The sequence below is a fragment of the Vulpes vulpes genome, chromosome 3, assembly GCF_048418805.1.
Source record: "Vulpes vulpes isolate BD-2025 chromosome 3, VulVul3, whole genome shotgun sequence".
In the NCBI taxonomy this organism is placed as follows: Eukaryota; Metazoa; Chordata; class Mammalia; order Carnivora; family Canidae; genus Vulpes; species Vulpes vulpes.
Genome location: NC_132782.1, coordinates 115,175,067 through 115,198,630, shown reverse-complemented (window position 1 = coordinate 115,198,630; position 23,564 = coordinate 115,175,067). Strand labels below are relative to the sequence as shown.

The 23,564-nt window shown below is 61.0% G+C and overlaps 3 protein-coding genes across 11 annotated transcripts in view; 1 reads left to right on the top strand and 2 right to left on the bottom strand.

Annotated features, from left to right (window-relative positions):
• The window catches only part of AXIN1 (axin 1), a 61,243-nt gene extending 47,816 nt beyond the window's left edge, over positions 1-13,427 (bottom strand). For 4 of the 8 annotated variants that reach the window (XM_072754270.1, XM_072754275.1, XM_072754277.1 and 1 more), the window contains exons 1-2: positions 11,048-11,184; positions 6,362-7,322 (exon numbers count right to left, since the gene is read on the bottom strand). In XM_072754270.1, coding sequence (XP_072610371.1) covers positions 6,362-7,239 — 878 coding nt within the window. In that variant the 5' untranslated portion in view covers positions 7,240-7,322; positions 11,048-11,184. Of the gene's footprint in view, positions 1-6,361; positions 7,323-10,311; positions 10,792-11,047; positions 11,185-11,246; positions 11,369-13,289 lie in introns of those variants that run through there. The other 4 variants (XM_072754271.1, XM_072754273.1, XM_025984949.2 and 1 more) reach the window with 4 other exon arrangements.
• A 3,762-nt stretch (positions 13,428-17,189) lies between these two features.
• On the top strand, positions 17,190-20,170 carry LOC140598337 (uncharacterized). The gene is made up of 2 exons (XM_072754314.1): positions 17,190-17,581; positions 17,719-20,170. Exons 1-2 carry the CDS (start codon positions 17,291-17,293, stop codon positions 18,406-18,408), a joined length of 981 nt encoding a protein of 326 aa, XP_072610415.1. The 5' UTR covers positions 17,190-17,290; the 3' UTR covers positions 18,409-20,170.
• A 711-nt stretch (positions 20,171-20,881) lies between these two features.
• Positions 20,882-22,862, bottom strand: MRPL28 (mitochondrial ribosomal protein L28). 2 transcript variants are annotated; one of them, XM_072754317.1, is made up of 5 exons: positions 22,521-22,857; positions 22,275-22,427; positions 21,970-22,104; positions 21,778-21,864; positions 20,882-21,232 (listed from the first exon to the last, which is right to left on the bottom strand). In XM_072754317.1, exons 1-5 carry the CDS (start codon positions 22,809-22,811, stop codon positions 21,125-21,127), a joined length of 774 nt encoding a protein of 257 aa, XP_072610418.1. In that variant the 5' UTR covers positions 22,812-22,857; the 3' UTR covers positions 20,882-21,124. The 2 variants fall into 2 exon arrangements, with proteins under 2 accessions (XP_072610418.1, XP_072610419.1); XM_072754318.1 differs by lacking the exon at positions 21,778-21,864 and having other exon boundaries at positions 22,521-22,862.
• Positions 22,863-23,564: the final 702 nt, after the last annotated feature.

Here is a 23,564-nt window from a genome sequence, read left to right as displayed (position 1 = left end):
AGATCCCGCTTGTAATACCTGCACGGTAAGCTGGTATAAACGACGTCAGAATTCTAGAAAACATGAACAGAGCTGAGGAGTACGAGTCCATGCAAATCTCTGGGACACTGGGGCACAAATATGAGAATGGGCAGCGACACCAGGCAGCTGACCTATAGGTATGGCTCAGTTCCAAAAGCTGCACGCCAGGCCAAGCACATCAAGCCCACGCTCTCCTAAAATAGCTGCAGCCACACGTCAGAGCCACGGGCAGTGCAGTCCATGCAAAGGGCCCTGGTCAACAACGTTGTTCATCGGCTCTCTGCGAGCACTTCCCTTTCACAAATCCACTGATACGGAGGCCCAGGCAGAGAGGCCTCTCTATTCCAGATTTTTCTAGTCTAACAGCAGAGACTTTGCTGGACTCTGCTAAAACCTATTGAAGACCATGGCATTTTGTATGACTGAAGCAGAGAAAAAAACACAAACACTTTTAGAGTCTCCTGTAACTAATTTTAAAATTTTAATGGCCAGCCCTACCCCCGACAGGTATATGAAACGCACACAGCATGCTCGTGCTGCTGGGACAGAGGAGCTTGAGGTTGAGTCCAGATCCAGCGGGACATCCCAAAAGAGCTGGAAGAAGGGATGACCTGATCGGAACTGCACTTTAGAAAGACTGCTTTGGCCCTGCGGGGAGAAGACAGAGGCCTGGGTAGGCGGTTCTATAGTGGGGTGCCTGGGCGGCTCAGCCGGGTAAGTGCCAGCTCTTGATCTCTGCTCAGGTCTTGATCTCAGAGTCAGGAGTTTGAGCCCCACTTGGGCCCAGCATGGAGTCCACTTAAAAAAAGGTTTGAAAAAAAAAAAAAGTTTGCAGCGGCCCAAGAGGAGGAGGTGGGAGCCAGCACGCAGATGGCAAGAAGTACAGGATTCCACACACATCTCTCAGGGAACCAGAACCTGCTGCTCTACTGGATGTGGGGGTGAAGGAAGCAAGGATCCAATGGTTTGGGTAGATGCTGGGGCCATTTCTGGAGGTCAGAATGATTACAAGACGAACAGGTGTGGGGTGGGGAATAAATAAGCTTCCCCTGAAGGAAATACGTCACTAAAATCTAAACATGTCATTTGTATCTTTGAAACCATATGTAATTCTGATACAAACTTCAATATCCAGGGCAGCCCGGGGGGCTCAGCGGTTTAGCGCCGCCTACAGCCCAGGGACCGATCCTGGACACCCGGGATCGAGTCCCACGTCGGGCTCCCTGCATGGAGCCTGCTTCTCCCTCTGCCTGTGTCTGTGTCTCTGCCTCTCTCTCTCTCTCTCTCTCTCTCTTTCTGTGCCTCTTATGAATTAATAAATTAAAATATATATATATATGCATTTTTCTTATTGATAACTAACCTCTCCACCCAACATGGGGCTCAAGTGTACCATGGCAAGATCAAGAGTCCCACCCAGGGATTCCTGGGTGGCACAGTGGTTTAGCGCCTGCCTTTGGCCCAGGGCGCGATTCTGGAGACCCGAGATCGAATCCCACGTCGGGCTCCCGGTGCAAGGAGCCTGCTTCTCCCTTTGCCTGTGTCTCTGCCTCTCTCTCTCTCTGTGTGACTATCACAAATTTAAAAAAAAAAAAAAAAAAAAAAAGAGTCCCACCCAGCCGGGTGCCCTGGCTGTCAGCCCTTTCCATGCTGAGTCGCTCCTACTATGCACGGCACCCATGGTCCACTCCTGGTCATGACCACGATGACCAGCCCCGACCAGGAGCTCCTCACTGGGCTGGCCCACCAGGAAGACACAAGTAAGTAGCTGAGACGCGGTCCTTAGGGAACTTCTCAGGCAGTGAGGAAGGTAAAGGTAGAAAAGAGAAATGGAAAGCATTTGCGAATGTCCGGCATGGAACCCAGCAGCCACTGCTAAGTGTGGGTGGTGGAGGCCTGAGCAGGTGACCAACCAGGCCCAGAAAGAGAACGTGAGACAGGCCCTCCCACATAGTCCCTGACTGCACTTGGGGGGCCAGGCCACACTTAAAAAAAAAAAGATTTTATTCATTTATCTGAGAGAGAAACAGCAAATGAGCACAAAGCAGGGGGAGGAGCAGAGGGAGAGAGAGCAGAGTCCCTGCTGAACAGGGAGCAGCGGGGGCCTAGGCACCCCCAGGCCACACTTCTGATAGGAAAGCAAAACAGGAGCTGCCAGCTAACGTCTCACAGCCCCTGGGCCCTAATGCCAAATCACATGCATCATCAGAGGACCTTTTGTCAATTCAAACCAGTTAAAATGGTGGGTGTGAACCAAAGTTATGTTCAAAGTTCACTGACTAGTTCACTGACTACGGTAACAGACCGGGAAAATTTGCATCAAGACTCCCACAAAAAAAAAAAAAAAGACTCCCACAGAACAGAATTTGCATGGAGACGCAGAGAGCCAGGAATTCTAGGATTGCTTGACCCAGGGGCTCAAAGTGACCCCAGGTGAGCAGGATAAATCCAGAAAAAGCCAGGGGCACTGGTATTTTCTGAGCTTTGACAGAAACTGAAGTATAATGCTCACTTAACCTTTCACAGATCGGGTGTATTATAAAGAACAGCTACGTGCACGCACACATGGCCAAATGAAGCCTGACGCTCAGGCCTCCCATGGGGACACGGGGAAGAGCAGGGCCAGTCAGGAAGGCTGAACTGCACCAGAGAGCACAATCGGAGGAGCCCAGGCTACAGGTAGGACCGACGGAGCCGTGGGGCTCAGGTTCAAGAGACCCTGCGGTCATCCTGTCCTAAGTAATCACCCCACACACACCTACCTCCATGCAGAGTCAATGCTTAGGAGAGGCACCTGCTGCCCACAGGAAGTGCCTCCCCCAGTCAGGAGATTTCCAGTCCAGCACCACCACCCCTTCCCTGTCCTCTCCACCCCAATATTCCTTTGCGGGACCATGTCCACCACTGGGGCAGTGGACACTTTACGTCCCTCCAGGTTAGCAGCACAGTCCCGGGCCCCTGCACCAAGATTATGCTGGAACAGCCGGGACACGGAGGCACACACACCGCCCCCCGGGCCGGCAGAGCCAAGCACAGGACCTCCCGTGAATGCTGGGGGCAGCGTGTGCTACCAAGCCAGGGAGCCCGAGCCCATGGGTGCTGCTCCAGCCTCCCCCAAGCTGCAAGCACAGCGGCCATGAAGGGCAGGGACAGGGAAGCGGCAGCTCCTTACTGATCTACGCGCGCTCACCTTAGGACCCGGCAATCGTGCTCCACGGCGTTTACCCAAAGGAGGTGAAAACTTCTGTCCACACCAAAAACCGCACCACAGGTTTACTGCAGCTTTATTAATGATTCCCAGAACTTGGGGCAACAAGATGGCCTTCAGCAGGCGAGCGCACGAAGGAACGGAGTCCATCCGCACCACGGAGCGCCACCTGCGCTCACGAGGAACCACCCAGAAGCCGCGTGGAGACATGGAGGGACCTTCTGTTACCATGTGAAGGAAGCTACTGAGAAAAGGCACACGCTATGTGATTCCAACCACAGAACATTCCGGAAAAGGCAAAAGTGACGGGGGGGGGGGGGGGGGGGGAGGGGGACAAATGCAGTTGCCTGGGGTGGGGTGCGGGGAATGAGCAGGCTAAGCACGGGATGTGCAGGACGGTGACCCTACTCAGCCGACACGACGGTGGCAGATACGTGTCATCACACGACCATCCAGGCCACAGCGCACCTGGCACCAGGCACGCACCCCGGTGGAGACTCCAGGCTTTGGGTGGCAGTGGTATTGATGTAGGGTTATCAGCTGCAACAGACACACTGCTCTGTGATGGGTACTGATGTGGGGGAGGCTGTTGGGGGGGGGCGGGAAAGCTCTCTACATTTTTGCTGATAACCTGAAACTGCTCTTAAAAAATAAAGTCTTTAAAAGAAAACTGGCTGGAGTCCAGATCAAACCACATCTGAAACTGGCCCTGCATCTAACCTTTTCATTGATTTAAGTTACCTAATCCCCTTCCCTGTTTAAGGCAGGGTAGGCTGGATTTCCTGTGATTCCCAGCCTAGTGCACCCAACTGCACACCCCGGCAGGACAAAGCAGAATGTGCTGGACCTCATACCTGTCAGTGCTAGTAAACGATGACCGTGACATCAGAGATCTTCCACTCACTAAAGTATCAGAGCCAACCTCGAGCAGAATGGAGTTCAACTGTGGCTGGGACTCCCAACTCCTGGCTTCCTCCGCACCAGCAGCTCCACGACAGGCAAGTCAAAACTAAAATGTGCCACAGTCCTTACAGCTCAACGCACTTAAACAAGTAAAGCCAACATATTCTAGTAATTTAAAAGCAAAGTTGCTGCTTAAGATCAAGAACGAAGGGGATCCCTGGGTGGCTCAATGGTTTAGTGCCTGCCTTTGGCCCAGGGGGCGATCCTGGGGTCCCGGGATCGAGTCCTATGTCAAGCTTCCTGCATGGAGCCTGCTTCTCCCTCTGCCTGTGTCTCTGCGCCTCTCTCTCTCTCTCTCTCTCTCATGTGTTTCTCATGAATAAATAAATATTTTAAAAAAAAGAGAGAGAGAGAAATCAAGAACAAAGAGCAGCCCTGGTGGCTCAGCAGTTTAGCGCCTGCCTTTGGCCGGGGGCATGACCCTGGAGACCCAGGATAGAGTCCCACGTTAGGCTCCCTGCATGGAGCCTGCTTCTCCCTCTGCCTGTGTCTCTGTCTCTCATGAATAAATAAATAAAATTAAAAAAAAAAAAAAAAAAAAGACCGAGAACTGAAAAACATACAGAATAAGACTCAGGAGACTTTGTTTTTTTTTTGTTTTTTTTTTTTAAATAATCTGTATATCCAAACTGGGGGGTCAAACTCATAACCCCAAGGTCAGAAGTTGCACGCCCCACCAACTGAGCTAGCCAATTCTGATTTCTGATTTAAAGGATTCCCAAGCCCTGGGGCACCTGGCCGGCCCAGTCAGGGGTGCATGCAACTCCTGACCTTGGGGTTGTATGTTTGAGCCTCACACTAGGTGTAAGATTATTTAAAAATAAAAATCAAAAAAATAAAATAAATAAAATAAAATCGAGAGAAACACACACACTCAAAAAGAAAAAAGAAACAAAGAAATAAATCAGAATTTAACTAAAAAGTTTTTCAAAAAATAAAAATAAAAATAAAATAAAATAAAAATAAATAAATAAAAAATTTTCCCCTGAGCCAAGGCCTCGAATTTGATTCCATCTTAAAACTATTCTAATTAAATCATTTTAGATTGGGTTTTAAGAACCACGGTAGTTACTGGCCTTATTTAGAATAAATTTACGGCAAGTCTTGTCCTAAAAAGCTTGCTATATCAATAACGTTAAGCTCGAGACAATGAGCAAAAGGCACACAAACATTACTTTAAATGGCGTATGTTGAACCGCACCACTTACGTGACCCTTAACCTCATGAACGTTCAGCCAGTTTCTGTACCAGCGTGAGCCTGAAGAAACCAGCAGGTTTTAACAGCAGCGCGAGAGGGGAGAGGATTCGGACTCCTGACTGAATCAGCAGGGGTCACGCGGGTTCCCAGCTCCCAAAGTTTCACACGCAGGTGTCCCCAGTGCAGGGAGAGGAGTGGGCAACGGGAGCGCCATGCCGACGGCGGCTAGCACCAATGAGGGGCTCCAACCCGCGTCAGCGAAGTCTCCGGTAAGCACAGAAGGGACAGTCGAGGAAAGAACGAGGAGCCAGGTTTCCCAACAGCAAACAGCCTCTCGACAGCACCACGGGCACCTCCCACGTCGCAAGGCACCACATGCGCAGGCGCTAAGCACAAAATCAAACGCCACTGGGACTGGGCCGCACCACAGCTCTTACTTCGTGAGCAGAGGCGACAGGGTCCCCCAGCACGACCCCCAGAGAAGGCCCCAGAGCGCTGTGGCCACCTGCTGCGGCAGCCTCCCTGCCAGCGCTACCCAACCTCCAGGAGGAATCTGGGGAAACAATCACGAAAGACAACCATCCAGAATTCTGGCCGCACTGACGCTTTCCACGTCCACTCCTCTCTGTATTTAGCCAAGAGGATTACATGTATGGGGTAAGTCCCCCTGCACGCCACAGGCCAAGTCTGAACGCCACGACCTCTGGGACGTCTGAGGCTCTTCGTGACATACAAGGCCGTACACTTGGGACTGTTCTTGCCAAAGGGCCCTCAACTCACAAGTATTAAAACCACGTGCTGCAAGCATCAAAGTAGCAAGAGGAAGAACCACCACCACGCTCACCCCCAGCAGCAGGAGCACACCCACGTGGGGCCTGGGACACAAGACCACTCCTGGCTGCCACCTGTGCCTGCCAGCTGTCCAGGGCTCGGACGTGAGCACAAACACGGCCGCCTTGCATCCAACTCACCTGAATTCTCTGCCTTCGCTGTACCGTCTACTTGAGGAGGTCCGCGGGGCGGCCGTCTCCAGAAGCAGCTTCTGTGTGAGCCTGCCGGGGGGAGCAGGGTCTCTGCCACCGTCTTCATCCTGCTCTTGGTCACACTTCCATTCCTCATCTTCGTTCAGAGTGGGCAGGTAGCCGGGTATGCCCTTCCCCGTCCCTGACCCAGAGCTCTGGTCGCTACAGAGCTTCGGGCTCTCCGAGCCTGTCCTCGTGTATTCCAAATAAATATCAGACTTGAGGAAAGAGGGGTAGGTGTTCTCCTCCATGGTGGACTGGATCTCCGTCTGCGCCTGGTCAAACATGGCCGGATCGATGAGCTGCTTGACGATGCAGTCCTTTATGAAGCTCTTGGTGGCCGGCTTGGTCTGGCGGGACACGATGCCGTTGTTATCGAGGATGTACTTGCGGTAGATGGCCTTGGCCAGCTTCAGCCTCTTCTCCTCGTTCGAGTCACAGGGCTCCAGCTTCCTGAAGCCGCTGCAGGCAAACCAGAAGTCCAGCAGGTCAGCACAGTCCTCCTGCTTCAAGAAAGTCCTAAACAGGTTTATCCCGTCCTGATCGTCCAGCAGGGAGTGCAGCGACTCGGCCCACTTCAAGTATGGTGGGGTGGGGGAGGCGCTGCCCTCAGGCTCGTACCCCAGGTCCAGGTCGGAGCGCCTCGGAGTGGCTGCTGAAGTCTCACCTTTGACCCCGGCACCTTTCCCGGAGCAGAAGCTGTGGCTGACGGGCCTGGGGTCTGTGGACACCAGTTCACCCTCCTCACCAGGCACTGGGGGGCGCGGGGCATCTTCAGTGAAACTTGCTCCGAGGTCCAAAGGGAAACCCTGCTCTTGGATATTCATTTTGGGACTCTGTGCGTCAATGAACAATGAGCGCTGCACCCTAATACATCAGTACTTATAGCTCCAAAGTGAATCAATCTGTCCTGTTGAAACCATTAAGAGGACAAGGATTAGGAAAGGTGGGTCCATGGAAACATGACCACAGAGGTTTTCTCAAGACAAGACTTGTAATGATGCCCTCCCACTCGAACTCAAAGCCAGAAATTCAGTTTAAATTTTCAGTCTTGGGGATCCCTGGGTGGCTCAGCGGTTTGGTGCCTGCCTTCGGTCCAGGGCACTATCCTGGAGTCCCGGAATCGAGTCCCATGTCGGGCTCCCTGCATGGAGTCTGCTTCTCCCTCTGCCTGTGTCTCTGCCTCTCTCTCACTCTCTCTATCATGAATAAATAAATTAAAAAACCTTTTAAAAAAAAAATAAACTTTCAGTCTTTTGTCACAAGGTTTATGCTGTATTAAAAAAATTTGTGAGAACTTTTACAACCACAGGTACGTCTCTGGATCTCAAAAATGAACGCCTAGAACAGGGACACAGAGTGCCACTCCCCTCAGGTGTCTTTCTGCCAGAACATCACGGAGACAAGCAGCCTGGGGACCTCCCATCTCAGCCACAACCAGCCCTTCCCTGCAAGCTCTGGGAAGCCAACAGACCCAGAGAAAAGAGATGTGCTTTCTAGTGTTCCGGGCTGCAAAAACTGGGACAAGAGCCGGTTCCTCACACGTAAGATGAGGATGACCGCCCTACCCGTGATGCGGGATCGCTGTGATATTCAGGTACGGAAAGGCAGGCTCGCCGCCCAGCACACAGCAGGTAGTCATCTGCTCCCCACATCTGTGGGCCCACGGCCGCTGTGCTTTCTGCCTACACCGTCGCTGCACACCTCATATGCCTCCTAACGCGGGCAAACACGCAAGGACGTGTTCCTTGAGCTCTCAACACACACCCGTACGAACAGTGGTGGGTCAGCTTCAGCCCCTTCCACTCAGTCACCCAAGGACTCCCCACACACATGGTGGCCATCCCACATCACAGTGTGGACAATCTTAAAACATGCTTCCACCACAAAGCTGCCTCTGACCTCGCCTATAAGGAAAGTGCCCTCCTGATAACAAATGCCAATTTAGTATTCTGAAGAACAGAGGAGACCCGGAAAAACAAAATGAAGTCCAAATGCAATCACAGCTTTTAACTAAGCGAGCACGCAGCTCACGTGATTCACCTCCATAAGCTCAAATCGCAACTACGCATCCTCTCGGGGGTTGGGGACTACAGGTTGCGTGGCTGCTGCGACAAGCCCCCCTCAGGTGTGAAGGAAGGCTCTCCCGGGTCGGGACTCTTTCACGGTCTCCGGTCCTCCCTGACATGCCCCACAGGAGCTCTGCCCACGAGCTGGGCTGTACCGCCCCACCTGGTAGCCCCACACTCCTCGAGGTGGTCTGGCTAGAAATAGGCTGGAGAGAAGCGTGTCAGCTCCAAGTGCCCAGAGCACTGAATAAGCCAGAAGGAGAAAAATAAACACCTTAAATCTGGTACCAACACCAAGGGCAGCCCTCCCCGGCCACCGCTCCCCACCCTGGGCCGCCAGGCGATCCGCCCCCACAGCTGCATCCTCACACTGCAAGCACTGCGTGTGCCAGCAGATACTGATGGCTAGAAGCGAAAAGCCCCCAGAGACAGAGAACAGGTCACAATAACGTGCCCCAGGTGACATTTCTATAGCTAATGACTTCTCATGAAAACTACCGGGCAGTCTGTAATCTCAGCAGGAGCAGCCTGCTTCTTAAGGTCAAGGCCCACGGGCCGGGCACCCTGCTGTCACGGACCACTCCAACGGGCCGGGCACCCTGCTGTCACGGACCACTCCAACGGGCCGGGCACCCTGCTGTCACGGACCACTCCAACGGGCCGGGCACCCTGCTGTCACGGACCACTCCAATGGCAAAGTCCCTCTCTTTGAGCCCTGTCAACGTGAATGGGCACCTGTGGTGTCTCAGCTCCACACCGGCTCATGGACACCTGATGTCCTCCTGTTCAGGACGCCTTCTTAGGAAGGAGGGCCCGCGCCCGGCGCCCTGAGCCCTACCCTCAGACACACTCCAGTTTGCCAGTCCTGAGAAAGAACCGAGTCGCTGCAATTCAACAGGAGCTTAATTACAAGTCACCGTCGCCTGCTCTGGAGATGCAACTATCTCCCGTGTAAATTATTGGTAGCAGCCTGATTAAACGTTTTCTGCAGGACCCACAACACCTAGCACACTTATTCAATGGCATGAACACATACGACAATTGTCATAGATGCCAAACGTTAGCCCTCCAGAGATGCTGAACTACGGCAGGACAAAAACAGCAACAAAACTCAACATCTACCCCTTTATTCACAAAACTGGCTATCTTTAAAAGCTAACATTTTAATTCACGTGTGAACAAGGCTCCCCCCCACCCTAATCATTTTAAACTATTTTTCATTGCCCGAGAGAAATAGCTCTTATAACTCACATCTGTTTTCGGCTGTCAACTGACAGACGATCCTCGGTGTCCCCAGAAGCACAGACACCTCTCCAAGTTACTGACATTATGGAAACACGCTCTGATTCCCGCCATCTCTGGGTTCCCACGCAGAAGCACACCCAGCGTTTTGGTGTACGCACGTGCATACCACACATAAAGCAGTTACGTTAATTCAGGTCAGAGGCAAATGCCCACAAGCCTTGAATCTGGCCAACAGCCTGGAACCACCATCAATAAAAGGATTCCATAAAAGTCCTCCACGGCTCTGACGAACGCTCTACAAGGCTGATAGAGCATTTAAAATCTCCCGTAGTCATTGCTGAGCCATACCCCCAGGGAGCCACGGCAGCCAGCTCCATGCTACACGTACAGACACATGTTCATCCCACTCAAACCTAACTTCATAACTTGACTTATAGGAGCCTGGAAGCAATAGAGCATGTCTGTGACGCTGTCCTGTCCGGTACCTAAACCCTGAAAAGCTTAGGGCCGCTGTTCCAGAAGGTGATCTGCTCCTCCACCTCCTAAATTCTCAAGGACCAATGTAGCCCAAAGAACTCCACTTACTTTTCTGACTCTAGAAACCCAAGAAGCGTCCACACCTCCTGAAAATGCCACAGCAATGCCGTACTCTGTGCGCCTGTCCATTCTCCTGCCTGAATGTCAGGTTCTCAAAACTGAAACTCAGAGCTAGCACCCGAGCCCAGGTTCAGACCATGCGTGTTCTCCAAAGAAGGGCCTCGAAGCAAGTGTCCGGAGAGCGTCCGTGCAGAAGCAGGGCAAAACGGAGGGCCAGGGATGTGCGGCAGGGGCTCCTCATAAACCACCCCAGACCTGTGCGGGGAGGCCCTCCGGTAACTGGGGCTCCCCCTCTGTTCTCAGAGCTAAGCAGAAAGTTTCCCGCCTGGCCGGGCGGCTCTGCTCCGCGGGCACCGAGCTCCAAGCTGCGGGGAGGCGCTAGGGGCTTTGGGGGAGCGGAGCCGGTGCCCGGGGTTCGGGGTTCGGGCCTCGGAGCCCCGCGCGGGGCCGGGGTCACGGGGCCGCCCCAGGACCTGCGCCCGTGCACACGCGCATCCCGGCCGGGCCCGCGGGCGGCCCCGCTCACGCCCACCCCCCGGGACCCCGCGCACCGCCCCCCGCGCACCGCCCCCGCCCCGGCCCCGGCCCTCGCAGCGCGTCCCCGCCGCCGCCCCGCACGCCCCGAGCCCGCACCCGCCGGCCCCTCTTCCGGGTCCCGGCCCGCCCGGCCTACGCGGCCTACAATGGGCGGCCCACAGGCCCGCGCCCGGCCCGCACGACTCACCGGCGGCGGCGGCGGCGGCGCCCCGGCCTGGCTCCGGGAGCGGCGCGGCGCGGCCCATGCGCTCAGCGGCGGCGCCGCGGGCGGGACGGGGCGGGGGCGCGGCCCCGGGCGGCCCCCATCGCGGCGGCGGCGCGGCGGCCAGGAGGCGGGCGCGGGGCAGGCCGCGGGGGCGCCGCCGAGGCCGGCCGCCCGCTCTCACCCGCCTGCACCGGGAGACGCGGCTCCGGCCCGACTCCGGCCGGTCCTGCGGCGGCGGCGGCGGCCGCGATCGCTTCCCCGAGCGGGGAGCCCGAGCGCAGAGCGCCGAAGCCCAGGCCGGAGCGCCCCCGCCGGCGCCGCCCGGAAGTGCGGGGGCGGGGCCGGAGCGCGGGGCGGGGTCCCGGAGCGTGGGGGCGAGGCCGAGGACGTAGGGCGGGGCCCGGAGCGTGGCCGAGAACGTGGGGGGCCCCCCCGAGCGTGGGGGCGGGGCCGAGGACGAGGGGCGGGACCCGGAGCGTGCGGGCGAGGCCGAGGACGTGGGGCGGGGCCCGGAGAGCGGGGGCGGGCCCGGAGCGTGGCCGAGAACGTGAGGAGGGACCCCGGAGCGTGGGGGAGGGGCCAAGGACGTGGGGCGGGGCCCGGGGCGTCGGGGCGGGGCCCGGAGCGTGGGGCGGGGCCGAGGATGTGGGGCGGGACGCGGAGAGTGGGGGAGAGGCCGAGAGCGTGAGGCGAGGCCGAGATCATGGGGCGGGGCCCCGAGCGTGGGGGCGGGGCCGATGATGTGGGGCGAAGCCCCGAAGCGTGATCCGGGCCGGAAGTGAGGTCACCCGGGGCGTAGGGCGGGGCCAAAGGCTCGGGGCGGGGCCAGGACGCGAGCGTTTCGGATACGTGGGGCGGGGCTGGCACGGGACGCACCAGCCGGAGCGGGGGGCGGGGCGAAGGCTCGGGGCGGGGACTTGGGCGGGGCCGGAGCACGGGGCGGGGCAGCCTTGAGGAGGGGATCCGGGAGCAGGAGGCGGGGCCCAGAGCGTCGGGGAGGGACCGCGAACGCAGGGCGCAGCGGAGAGTGTAGGACGGGGCCGGAACGTGGTGGCGGGAGAAGGACGGGGACGTAGCCCGGAGAGGGGGCGGGGCCGAGAGCCCCGGGCCCGAGCACTTGCAGGGACGGACGACGCGGAGGCGGGGCCCGGGGCAGCGGCGGGCGCGGGGAGGGGGCGGGGCCGTCTGGTGGGCGGGGCCAGGTCCCAGGTGCCGGCGTCTGGGTGGGCCTGGGCGGCGAGCGGCGGCGCGGCTGGAGCCCTTGCGGGTGCTGCGGGGCCGCCCTGCCCGGCAGCCGAGCGCCTGGCTTTCCTTCCTACGCTGTCCCTAGGTCATACTGGCGCGGCAGCCTGGGGAGCAGGGCTTCCTGCACCACCACCTCTGCCCTTCACCGTCGCCATAGCAGCTGTTGCCCGACCTGCAAGCCCAGCCGGCCAGCTCCTTGTCCACCCGCCCCGGGCCCTTGCCTAAGAGAAGGAAGTGGCACTGAAAGGTTACCACTGACCCTCAGGAATTGCTTCTGGCACCCCCGTGACCACCTAGGGCCTGTGCCCCACAGAGCCACGCGGCCTGCACCTGAAGAGATGCTCCCCGCAGTCTCCAGGGCACAGCCGTGCCCCCGTCCAACAGGCCACCACATCTCCTGGACCCTGTTTGCCCTCCCGGCACGTCCTCATCTTTCAGGCTCCATACCAGTGCACAAGTCCTGGCTTGGGGCTCCACAGGCCACAGCCAGCCTCCCACCCAGATGCCCACGGGTGGTGCCTCCCTGGGGTGTGCAGGTGTAGGGGCACGCCAGCCTGCCTCAAGTCTCAGCACAGCATATCTCCCAGGGGGTCATAGGAAAGGGGGACAGTGAGGGATGAGGACAATCAGGGACGCATCCCCAGCCTACCGAAGGCCCAGGCCACCCAGGGGCAGTTGGGGCTATAGATGAAGGGCTATGCGACCAAGCCCACACTGGCCCCACTAGGGTGATCAGAGTGGGGGTCACTCTCACCAGCATCCAGCTGGGACAGTCCCAGGCCCCCCAGTGCAGCCCCTCCCCCACCCCGTTCAGCCTAGGAGTCTTAGAGGCCACGAGACACAGTGGGTGGCCTTCTGGGCACAGCGGGGTCTCTGTGGGGTATGGGAGTCCTGGGTGGGCTGGACAAACAGCAAGAGCTCCCAGACACTGGCCCTCATGTTGCCTCCCCGCTCCCAGACCCGGGTCCCCAGTGCTTGCCTTGGTTCTGCAGAGCTGCTGCTGTGGCCGGGCCAGGCTTCCAGGGTTGTGTCCACGTCCATCCTCCTCCTGGCCCATGGCGGCAGGTGTCCCCAGGCCCCAGGACCAGAACAGGACCCTCGGGCCACTGGCTCCTTGGGGCTCCCGCCCTGCAGGGACAGGAAGGGAATCAGAAGGCCTGGAGGAAATGCAGCAGCCCAGCTACCGCGGATTAGAACTGTGGGCTCGGACGGACGATTGAGCAGGGTGAGAGCGGCCGTGGACCAGAGGAGGGAGCCCAGGGAAGGCCAGACCGGGCCTGCGGTGCTGCAGGGGTGACCTGGCAGGGACTGTGTCAGCCACCCAGACGTGACACCAAAGAGCCCCAGGAGCCTCATGTCAGAACAGGTGAGTTCCTTGATGGAGCGCCCTCTTTTCACACACACCCCCCCCCCCCCCAGTGAAGGGGGTGCCAGGGTTTGCCACTAGAAGCTTTGATTGGATTAACCGTAGAGGACATTTGTTCCGGCTTTCCAGGAACTACATGAGAAACTTAAAAGCAAACGTGAAATAATTTTCTATGAATACTTCGAAATAAAGCGAGTTTTGAAGCCTTACACGTGTTCGTCCACTTGGCTGAGGAAGACCACTCATAAAAAGTGATTCAAAGAAATCAGCCAAGATGCGCCGACTATGTTGAGGCGTGTCCAGCATGGCCTGATGTCTGATGATGAAAGCCAGCAGCAGAGGACAGGCTGCAGACATGGGACACTGGGGGCACATCCCCATTGTCTTCCTGGGAGGGGAGGGCGGGAGGGACCATGGGATTTGGGCATCTGGAGGGAGGGAGGGGTCTCAGGCCGATCCCCTTCTGGGTCTGCCCCAACAGGTGTGGGGGGTGGCGGTGGGAGGGCAGGCGAGGCCCCGGGGGCGGGCTCATCTGGCTGTGGCCAGTTGTGACGGGTGTGCCCTTGGAGGCACAGCTCCAGCCGCCCGGGCTCCACCCCTCATCCTGGGTGTCTTTCCTCTGTCAGTTCTGAGCGCTGAGTTGAGGGCCAGTGTCGCATGGATGCACAGCCGTCACACCAAGATCATGAGCCCGAGCACCAAGGCGGCCCGTGCTCGGTGCCCGCTGTTGTGGGTGCAGAGCTCGTGCCTGTAGGGTGGGAATGCTGACCACCCATATTCCAGGGCACTAATAGGTTATTGTCGGAGTGCAGAATCGCAGAATCGAGGGTGCTTGTGGCACTTCCTTTACGCATTCAGGAAGAGGCTCTGTGCCCGAGAAAATGCAGCGGGCCCCCGTGGGAGCGAGCTGGATGCCTGGGCCCTTGGAACAGAACGCGGCTGCCCGCGCCAGGCACAATGGTGCTGCTCCGACTGTCCCGGGACCAGTGAGAAGGTGCCCAGCGCAGCCCATGGACACTCCAGCCTGGGGGACCGCATGTCAGGGCTGGCCCCTGCCTGTCCCCGCTCTGTTGGGATCCCCGTCCCCTTGCCCTGGGGGCGGCTGTGTCATCCAGGCTGGCACTTTGCATCGGTCTTGCTCTTTGGTGTCTTCAGCTGCAGCTGCCTGGGGCAGACACCCCAGAGGTGATCTCGCCCCCAAAAGCCGGGCTGGGCCAGCCGGGGTGTAAGGTCAGGGCCCTGTGTCAAACGAGCCAGCTCTGGCATCAGCTCGCTGTTGGGAGTACCTGGGTGACTGTCACCTTCTCACACTGCTCTATGTCATCCCAGCCTGGCCGTCCCTGCTCCTCAGAGCCGCCACGGGCTCCCCTGAACAAGACGAGGAGGCCCCACAGCAGAGGTAGGGGACTGCAGCACTCGGCTCCTGCCAGGCCCGGCTGGTGATGCTGCGTTCGTCCCCATGTCCCCTGTCTGGACGACTCACCCAGCAGACCTGACACAGCCCCCATGGGTCAAGGGCCAGGGCTCAAGGCCGACAGGGAAGCAGGGGCACGGCAGCAGGTGAGTAGTCCCAGGGTGCCCTCCACACCCGCCCCAACTTGGGCTTCACCCCCAGGGTCCCCCAGGGATCCCGTCACTCCAGGCCGAGGAGCACCGCGGGTCATCTTCCCATAGTGCGCCTCAAGAGAGATCTGGCACCAGGGCCGTGTCCTCACGACACAAGGACAGGAGGACAGTACTGCACTGAGGCGTGCGTGGCCCTGCCAGCCACAGGCGCCTGGGGGAAGGGGAAGAGCAGCCTGCTGCCTTGGGAGCCTCGGGGACACAGCGCTGACCCAGCTCCCACCTCCCCACACGCCGCCCGCCCACAGCAAGGCGGGCAGCTGTGCTCAGCACAGTGAGGGTCCCGACCCAACCCCGCTGGCCCCAGAGGTCTGTGGGCAGCCCCTCATCACCGAGCCTGGGGCTCAGGTGCAGGCAGGGAGGGCCTGCTGGCCTCTGCGACCCCAGCGCCACTTTCCCAGGATAGGTGGTGTCTGAGGGATCTCAGCCTGACTTGCAAAAGCAGCGGCTAAAGTCCCGGAGTCCCGGATGGTGTCAGGTCACTCCCCTTTCTGGTAGCGGCAGCCCCTTACACCGGGCAGGCCTCCTCTCTGTGCCTGCTGTCCCGTCACCTGGGATGTCCTTGCCTGACCCGAGCCCTCCATCCCCGGGGCCCCTCGCAGCGCCGGAGCTCACAGGCCCCTGCCACCGCTGCGGCCTCTCCTTCCACCTGCCAGACCTCGTTTGACTCCGCCGAGCCCGTGCAGTGCCAGGCACCAGGGCAGCCCGTGGACCCCTTGCGCCGGTAGCTGGGGGGCTTGGCGAAGGGCAGGCAGGGAGGGGCTGTACCCCCGCCCAGGCACACACCCTCGGGGCAGCCCCCAGCCTCTGTGCACCTGCCCCCCCACCGCGCTGTCCAGAGACGTCTCTCTCGGCTGCCTAGGAGCCCCGCAGCCGCTGAGGCCACACTCTAAGTATGTGATTACGTATGCTGGGGTCCCTCGGCCCTTTGTTGCTGCAGAATCTGTCGTAGCAAACAAAAGTGCACTGGATTAGCCACAGTGGATTAAAAGATTTGCTTCCCAGAGTTTACCTAATAACCCAACAATCGTGCCGACAGAGGCTTTGAACCTTGGGATGCGCCGGCCAAGCCATCTGGGGGCTCTCGGCCTCTGCAGGTGGCTGCCGCCCGTCCCCGCTCCCGGCTCGGCCCCTGGCCAGGCCTGTGCTCCTCCAGGCCCGTGCACCCAATGTGGGGCGAGCCCAGGTCCTGGGGGAAGGCGCAGGGCGCGGAGGTCGGGAGCGGAGCCGGCCAGGTGGGCGGGCAGCAGGCCGAGGTGGGCCCACCCCCAGCACGTCCACCCGGTGCAGCAGGGACGCCGGCGCCTCGGAGGGCAGCGGTGGCAGGCAGGTGACGCGCCAGGCTGCAGCCCACTCCGGCCACCCGCATGCGCTCACACACGTACACACACAAGCGTGGCCCCCTTTGATCTCTGCTGGTGAGCCTCTAACCGCAGCTGCCTCCCCGCCGTCCTCGGGCGGCCCGGGTAATGGGATTTGGCACCTCTGATCCGGGCGGTCTGGCCGCCGGGTACAGGTGTATGTTTTTCTCCCTTGTCGCTTTCCTCTTTCTGTTTTAATTTTTAAAAAAATGCGCCCTGCACGGCAAGGACGTGACGTGGCCTGTGGCCCAGTGGCGAGAGGGCCCGGCCGGCCGGGGGTCTTTGATGCGGCCTCGGGGCGTGATCGGATCGGCCCCGGGCTTCGGGGCTCCCGCCTCGTGCACCCCTTTGTCTCCAGCCCCGGCGGCCGCATGCGCGGGTTGGGGTGCGAGGGCCGCCGGGGACAGTGGGCGGTGCACCCGCTTACCTCACCTGGCTGGCTCCGGCCGCGCCGCCCTCCCCGCTCCGCCATGCTGCGCTCGGCCTCGGCGCTGCAGCAGCCCCGGGGCCGCGGTCCCTGCTCCTGGCGTGGTGGCTCGGCAGGACTGGGCTCCGGGCTGCAGCTCGGGCTCCCAGCGCCGATTGGCTGAGGCGGGGACCAGATGACAGCCTCAGAACCCTACGGTAGCCATGGCAACCAGCCCCTTCAGACACCGCCACCCCAGCCACTCCCGATGCCGCGGTGGGAGTTGGCTGCGCGTGGGTCGCGGTGCCCTCGGAGAGCCAGGCCGGCGGCGCCCTTGCCCCGCACCAGCTCCTGATGCCTCGCGGGTGGGCTTCGCGTGCGCCGCCGGGAGGCGTCCCCAGGCCGTCGGTGCCCCGCCGGCCACCTGCTGGAGGCGGCAACAACATCCTGGCAGCCCCTGGTTCCGCGAGGATTTCAGGTCAGGCTTGCCCCAGGGGCTGGAGACTAGGCCACTGGTAAGCAAACAACGGGTGAGGGCGGCGGGAGAAAGGGCCGGAGCCCCACATCAGGGACTCAGAGCCCAGCTTGCATCCCCCGAGACCCCAAGGGCCTCGGCTCTCCTGCCTGCCGACCCCTCCCGCGTCACTTTCAGGAGCACACGGACCCGCGCTCGCCCCTCAAGAGCCTCCCGAGGCTCCAGCTGGCCCTGCGGCAGAGACCCTGCACCTTCACAGCGAGCTCTCTCCAACCCACACAAACCTGCTCCTCGGGGCGCCCGGGCCCCGCATCCCGCTGCACCAGCCCACAGCTCCAGCCCCACGGCTCGGTCCTCCTGGTGTCTCCAGACCAGGGCTTCCCGTCAGGGGCCCGACGCGGCGTTGCCGCAGGGACCGGCCCCCGCCCGGCCCACCTAGAGCCGCCTGTGAGGGTCCAACGCCTCAAGGCCCCGGATCCACCTGAGCCCCGGGAAACCACATCCCCCTCCAGGCCCAGGCCCAGCTCACACCTGCTGCAGAAAAGAGGAAGAGAGCCGCTGGCACAGGCCTGCGAAGAGCAGCATGAGCCCCAGGCCCTGGGAGGTGGCCAGGACCACGGGTGCCCAGGGGCAGCGGAGGCGGCCACTGCCCAGGCCAGAGGGGCCTGGGAAACGGGGAATCTGGACGCGGGTCCGCAGGGCTCGCACACCAAGGGGACGGGCTCAGGGTGGGCCAGGCTACACAGCCAGCCCCGGGACTGGCTCCCACCCCGAGTCTTTGGGTCACGGTGGGGTGGGGGGGGGGAGTCCTGGGCCTCAGGGCCTCCCCCACATGCGGGACACCACGGGCACACAGGTGTTGTCTAGGAGCAAGGTGTGGGTGGGAACAAGGGCCCCGGTCAGCCAGGGGGTGGGGCCCCAGCCTGGGGCTCTCGGAGCTTGGGCAGGGCTCCAGGCTGCTGCTGCTGAGCCTCTTCAGCTGACCCGGGGCTCCCCTCGGAGGGCATCTGGGGCACAGCTCCAGGGGGAGAACCATCGTGCACACGGTGGGCCTTGCAACAGCCCTCACGTACGGGGTCGGGCACAGGGCCGTGGGCTGGGCTGGGCCGCGCCCTCGTGACCTCAGTTGCCCTTCCTGGGCCTCGGGACCCCACAGTGTTGACGGTCGCACTGGCAAGGGCTCCACTGCCCAGGTCCCAAGGGACCTCCCCATCTACAGCTAGTGGCCAACCCTCGTGTCCGTGGTCCTTGACTGGTTGGGCCATCACAGAAACAGGCGAGCCTGGGAACTTGCCTAGGGGCTCCTAGAGGAGCGACGGGGGTACAGGGGTGCAGCCTGTCTGCGCACCGGGGCCAGCACAGGGCAACTCGGCCTTCTGCAGGCTTGACAGGGGTCAGTACAACCACCGACCCCAATCCAGAGGCCTGAGGGGCTGCGGGCACACACGGCAGACTAGAGGAAGAGGACCTGGAGGGGGCCGTGTGGCCTGGTGGGCTCCCAGCGCTCAGCTCCGGTGGGGGTGCAGCAGTGAGTACGCACGGTCCCCGTGTCCCCCTTCCCACCTTCTGGAGGGGCAACCTTCCCAGACTTGGGCTACTGCTTTATCTGGGGTGGGCCGGCAAGCACGTCCCTCACTGACCGCTGAATCTCTCCCGGGCGGACAGTATTTGTGAGAACGTGATCAAACAGGTTCTGACTCTGCCCGAAAAGGGCCACAGCCAGAACCACTCACTGTAGGTTCTGGGGAGGGAGGTGACCTGCTGAGGCCACACCAAGCTCCTTCCACTGAGCAGCAGCACTGGAGGCGAGTGGGGGCCGTTCCTTGGGCAAGCTGTACGCCCTGGGGAGAGCAAGGCTGCACACCCGAATGCAGCAACGCAGCTGGCCCTCCAGCAGACAGGAAGGCGCCTGCTGGAGCCCACCCACCCCCACCGCCACAGGCCCCAGGCCAGCCCTAAGCCCCTGGGGCACCGGCAGACACAGGAGCACAGGGGTCCTGGTAGGAACTGCCCACCTTGACCTGTAGCCTCGGTGAGGGCAGCAAAGGGCAGCTGGGAGCCAGAGCCAATGACCTGGGGGCACGCGGGGTGCACAGCGGGCAGGGGGTGGGTGGACAGGTGACAGGAGCAGAACAGCCCTAGGAAGGGGTCTGCTAGATTTGGGTCAGGGCTGAGCGTGGGAACCATCAAGCGGGGGCTGGAAGGGCTGGCCAGTCCAGGACGCCAGCCACGGCGCTGGAGCCAGGCGCGGCGGTGCGGGTAACCCAGCCGGGCCTTGCAGGCTGCAACCAGGGCAGGGGCAGGCCAGGCGCTGGCAACATTTGGTAAAATTATTGAAAAATGAAAAACCAATGTTTTTCCCATGTTGGAACATCCCGTGAAGAAACAATCATGTGCATCAAGATATGAATCCAGAGGGGCGCCTGGGGGGCTCAGTGGTTGAGCGCCTGCCTTCTGTTCAGGTCCTGTGACCCCAGGGTCCCAGGGTCCCAGGATCCCGGGATCCAGTCCCACATCGGGCTCCCTGCAGGGAGCCTGCTTCTCCCTCTGCCTGTGTCTCTGCCTCTCTCTGTCTCTCATGAATAAATAAAATAAAATCTTTAAAAAAAATCATAAAAAGAAAAAAAAAGAGATACAAGTCCAGAGTGCACCCCAGAGAAGTCTGGGACTGAGAACATTTTTCAGCCTTGCACACAAGACCTCAGGACCGCCCCGAGGGCAGGCCCCACCCCTCAATGACCTCCCTGTGCTGCGGAACCTCCAGGGCCCTCCTGTGGCTGGGTTCACGGGCCATGCTCCGTCTGGCCTCCACCTCCATCAGCACAGCCCAGGTATGTTCACATCCACAGCACCCTGAGGGGAGCCGGGCAACCCTGGGTCAGCTGCCAGGACCAGGTCGGGGTATCACTCACTCCCTGTCCTCCCAGAGTGATCTGAATGGCTCTTGATGCTCAGTACTCCCAGGACAGGGCCGGGAAAGGGGATCAAGGCACCCCAAGTCTCAGGGCACTGGGCCCAGCATCCCAAGGGGATCCACATCCTGCACCCTCCTGGATGGCAATCCGGCGGAGCCTTCCCTCACTCCCAGAGTCAGCCCACAGCCTCCCTGCCTCTGCCCAGGAGAATGCCACACGGATGAGAATGTGGACACAGAGAGCATCTGTTGCCAGATGCCTCCAACCACCCTGGGCCCTTCCAGAGGAAGGCAAAACATGGCAAGACACCAAAAGGAACCCCGGTCCCACAGCTCAGCCACATCCAGGTCTCTGGGGCAGGGCACGACGAGGTCCAAGACCATTTGGGAGCGCTCGGGGCTTCCAGGCAAAGCAGCACACACACGGACAAGTTCACACTTTACTGGCACCTCCCCAGCTGGGTCTCCACCTCAGGGGAGAAGAGGGGGCTACAGAGGCAGCAAGCCAGCCCCAGACCCCAGTGGGGGCCCTGGGACAGGAGATCCCTGGGGTTCCACAAAGCCCATCCAGCCCTGGCAGCCACTGAGCCAGCACAGAAGATGGGGTTCATCCACCAGCCCCCACCAGACTCATGCGCCCGCGGGGGCGGGGGGCAGGTCCCCGCATAGTCACTCCCTGCTGGCCCTCTTCTGCACCACCACAGGCTCAGACAGGGCCTGCTGCTCAAGCTGCCCAATCAGCTCCTCCACGTAGACCTTGAACAGAGGAGTCGGGTCCTGCAGGAGCGAGACAGGGTCACAGTGAGCTGCTCTGGGGAAGCAGGAACGCAGCTGCTGCTGGCCAAGCATCAGGGGGAATGTGGCCCTTCAGGCTTGGCCTACAGCCACCAGCCCAGAGGACAGCCCTGTCCGCGAGACAAGGATCACCTTCCAATGGGGACAGAGGGCTCCGGCATCTATCCCCATCTTTCCTGCCTTGGGGTCCTAAGCCACGGAGGGTTCCCAGTTCCAGCAGCAACCATCCACTCCAGACTTTCCAAAATGTAGATACAAAAATATCTCAACTCAGACTGCGAAGACCCCAAGGCAGGGGGTGCTACGTGGGCAGACCAAAGATGCCCCCAAGAATCCTTCTGTCCATGAATTTATGAAGTCAGCCGGGGCGCAGGACAGTATCAGCACGTTGAGGGGAGGGGGCACAGCACACGGAACCCAAGGTTGTGGCTCCATCGGGGCAGCCCTAGGCCAGGTCCTCCCTGGGCCAGCACACGCCACCCCGTCTGTCCACTGGTGCTCAGCCGCCGGTGCTCACACTTGCTCACCTTCTCCTCCAGGAGCCTCTGCTTCTCCACGGCCTCATCCAGCGTCAGGCCGACCCACTCGGCTTCTGCCTCCGGGATGACAAACTCCTGCCCCGGTTGGGGGGGGGGGGGGGAACCAGGCCCAGAGTGAATGGAAGGACGGCCAGCCAACAGGACCCCCAGGGAGCACGACGCACCAATGGAGGCCCCCACCTTGTACTTGTCGTAAATGGCTGCCCTCTTCTGGGGGTTGTCGGGGTGCAGCTGGGGGTCCTGTCGGGCGAGCCGCAGCAGCATCCCTCGCTTCAGGTCCATCCCAAACTTGGAGCACAGATCCTCCTCTGGAGTCTGGCAGAAGACCATGCATGGGGCAGGGCAGCTGGCAGGGCCCTCCAGCCACCCGAGAGCAAAGGGAGGCCCGACAGCGGGGAAGGAGGCAGCAACGCTCGCTGGGGACCCTGGACCCCGGACGACACGCCGGGGGAGCCCGCCCTGCGCCCGCACAGCCCCTGGCTTGCCTTCAGGATGTAGAAGTCAAACCCGTAGGCCGCGTCGATGAGGTCCAGGGTCCGCGCCGTCACCGTGACAGCGAACTTCGTGTCCAGGATCTCGCTGTAGAGCTCACGCTGCAACAGCTGTGGCTTCCACACCTTCTTCACCCTCTTTGTGAGCTAAGGGAGGGACAAAGACGTCACGCGCGCTGCTGCGGCCTCCCCCGGGGCCGGGCGGGGCGGGGAGCGGGGCCGGGGCCCGCCGCCACCTACCTTGTCGTCGCCGACGTACCTGTAGCCGACGACCCAGCCCTCCCCGCCCCAGAGCCCCAGCTGCGCCTCCGGCGGCCGGTACACGGGGATGGGGACGTCCTGCACGCGTTCCCGCCGGCCGCCCGCCGCGGCCCCGGCCCCGGCCCCGGCCCCGCGCGGCCTGTAGTGCACCGGCGCGGGCGCGCGCGCCTCCTGCAGGGAGCGCAGGTAGTGCGGGGGCAGCCGCGAGCAGATGCCCTCCCGCAAACGTAGCCGCCTCCACAGGCCCACCGGGACCTTGTGCAGCGGCATCGCGGCGCCCCCGCTCCGCCCCAGCACCCCGCCGGAACCGGAAGTGACGCGCCGCGCCTCGGCCGGCGCCCGAGGAGCCCGTCAGTCTAGCGCTCGCCCCGCCCCCTTCCTGTCCTTAGGGACCATGGAAAATGCCCTGCGGCGAGGGCGGCAGCCCCAGGCACCGTCCGCCAAGACCGCATCCTCACCCGCGGCGGAGGGCGGGGCTTGTGACCCGGGCCGCCTCCCTCCCCTCTCCCCCTCCTGCCCGCCCCTCCCCTCCCCCCCGCCGCTCGCCCCTCTCTCCTGTCTAAAATAAAACACTGCAGTATCTCAAAATATCACTGTAAAATATTAAACTCACCCATCACAGCAAAATCAGAGCTACGTAAAAATGTCTTGCCAATTTTTAACCCCCAAAACGCCACATAGAAATGTTTCCCCTTTATGAGCCCAAGTGCAGGGGCCCGCGGGCGCCCAGGGCCGCAGGTGCCCAGCCCTGCCCCGGGCACAGACAGCAGCCCACTGCGGTGCTGCCGCCGCTTCCTGCTTCCCCTGCGGAGGACGGGGCACGCGGGTCGGGTCCCTGGGAGCCTCCTCCCCAACAGTGGCTCGGCCCGCGGGGCAGCAGTGGTCCCTTCGTCTCCGGAAACAAGTCCCCACACAAGGGTCCAGGAGCCCATGGGATGGCTGCAGCACTGCACTCCTGGGCAGCTGGGCACCCCCCCCCCAGGAGCCTCTCCCCAGGGGTCCCGGCCTCTCCTGGAGCCCCAG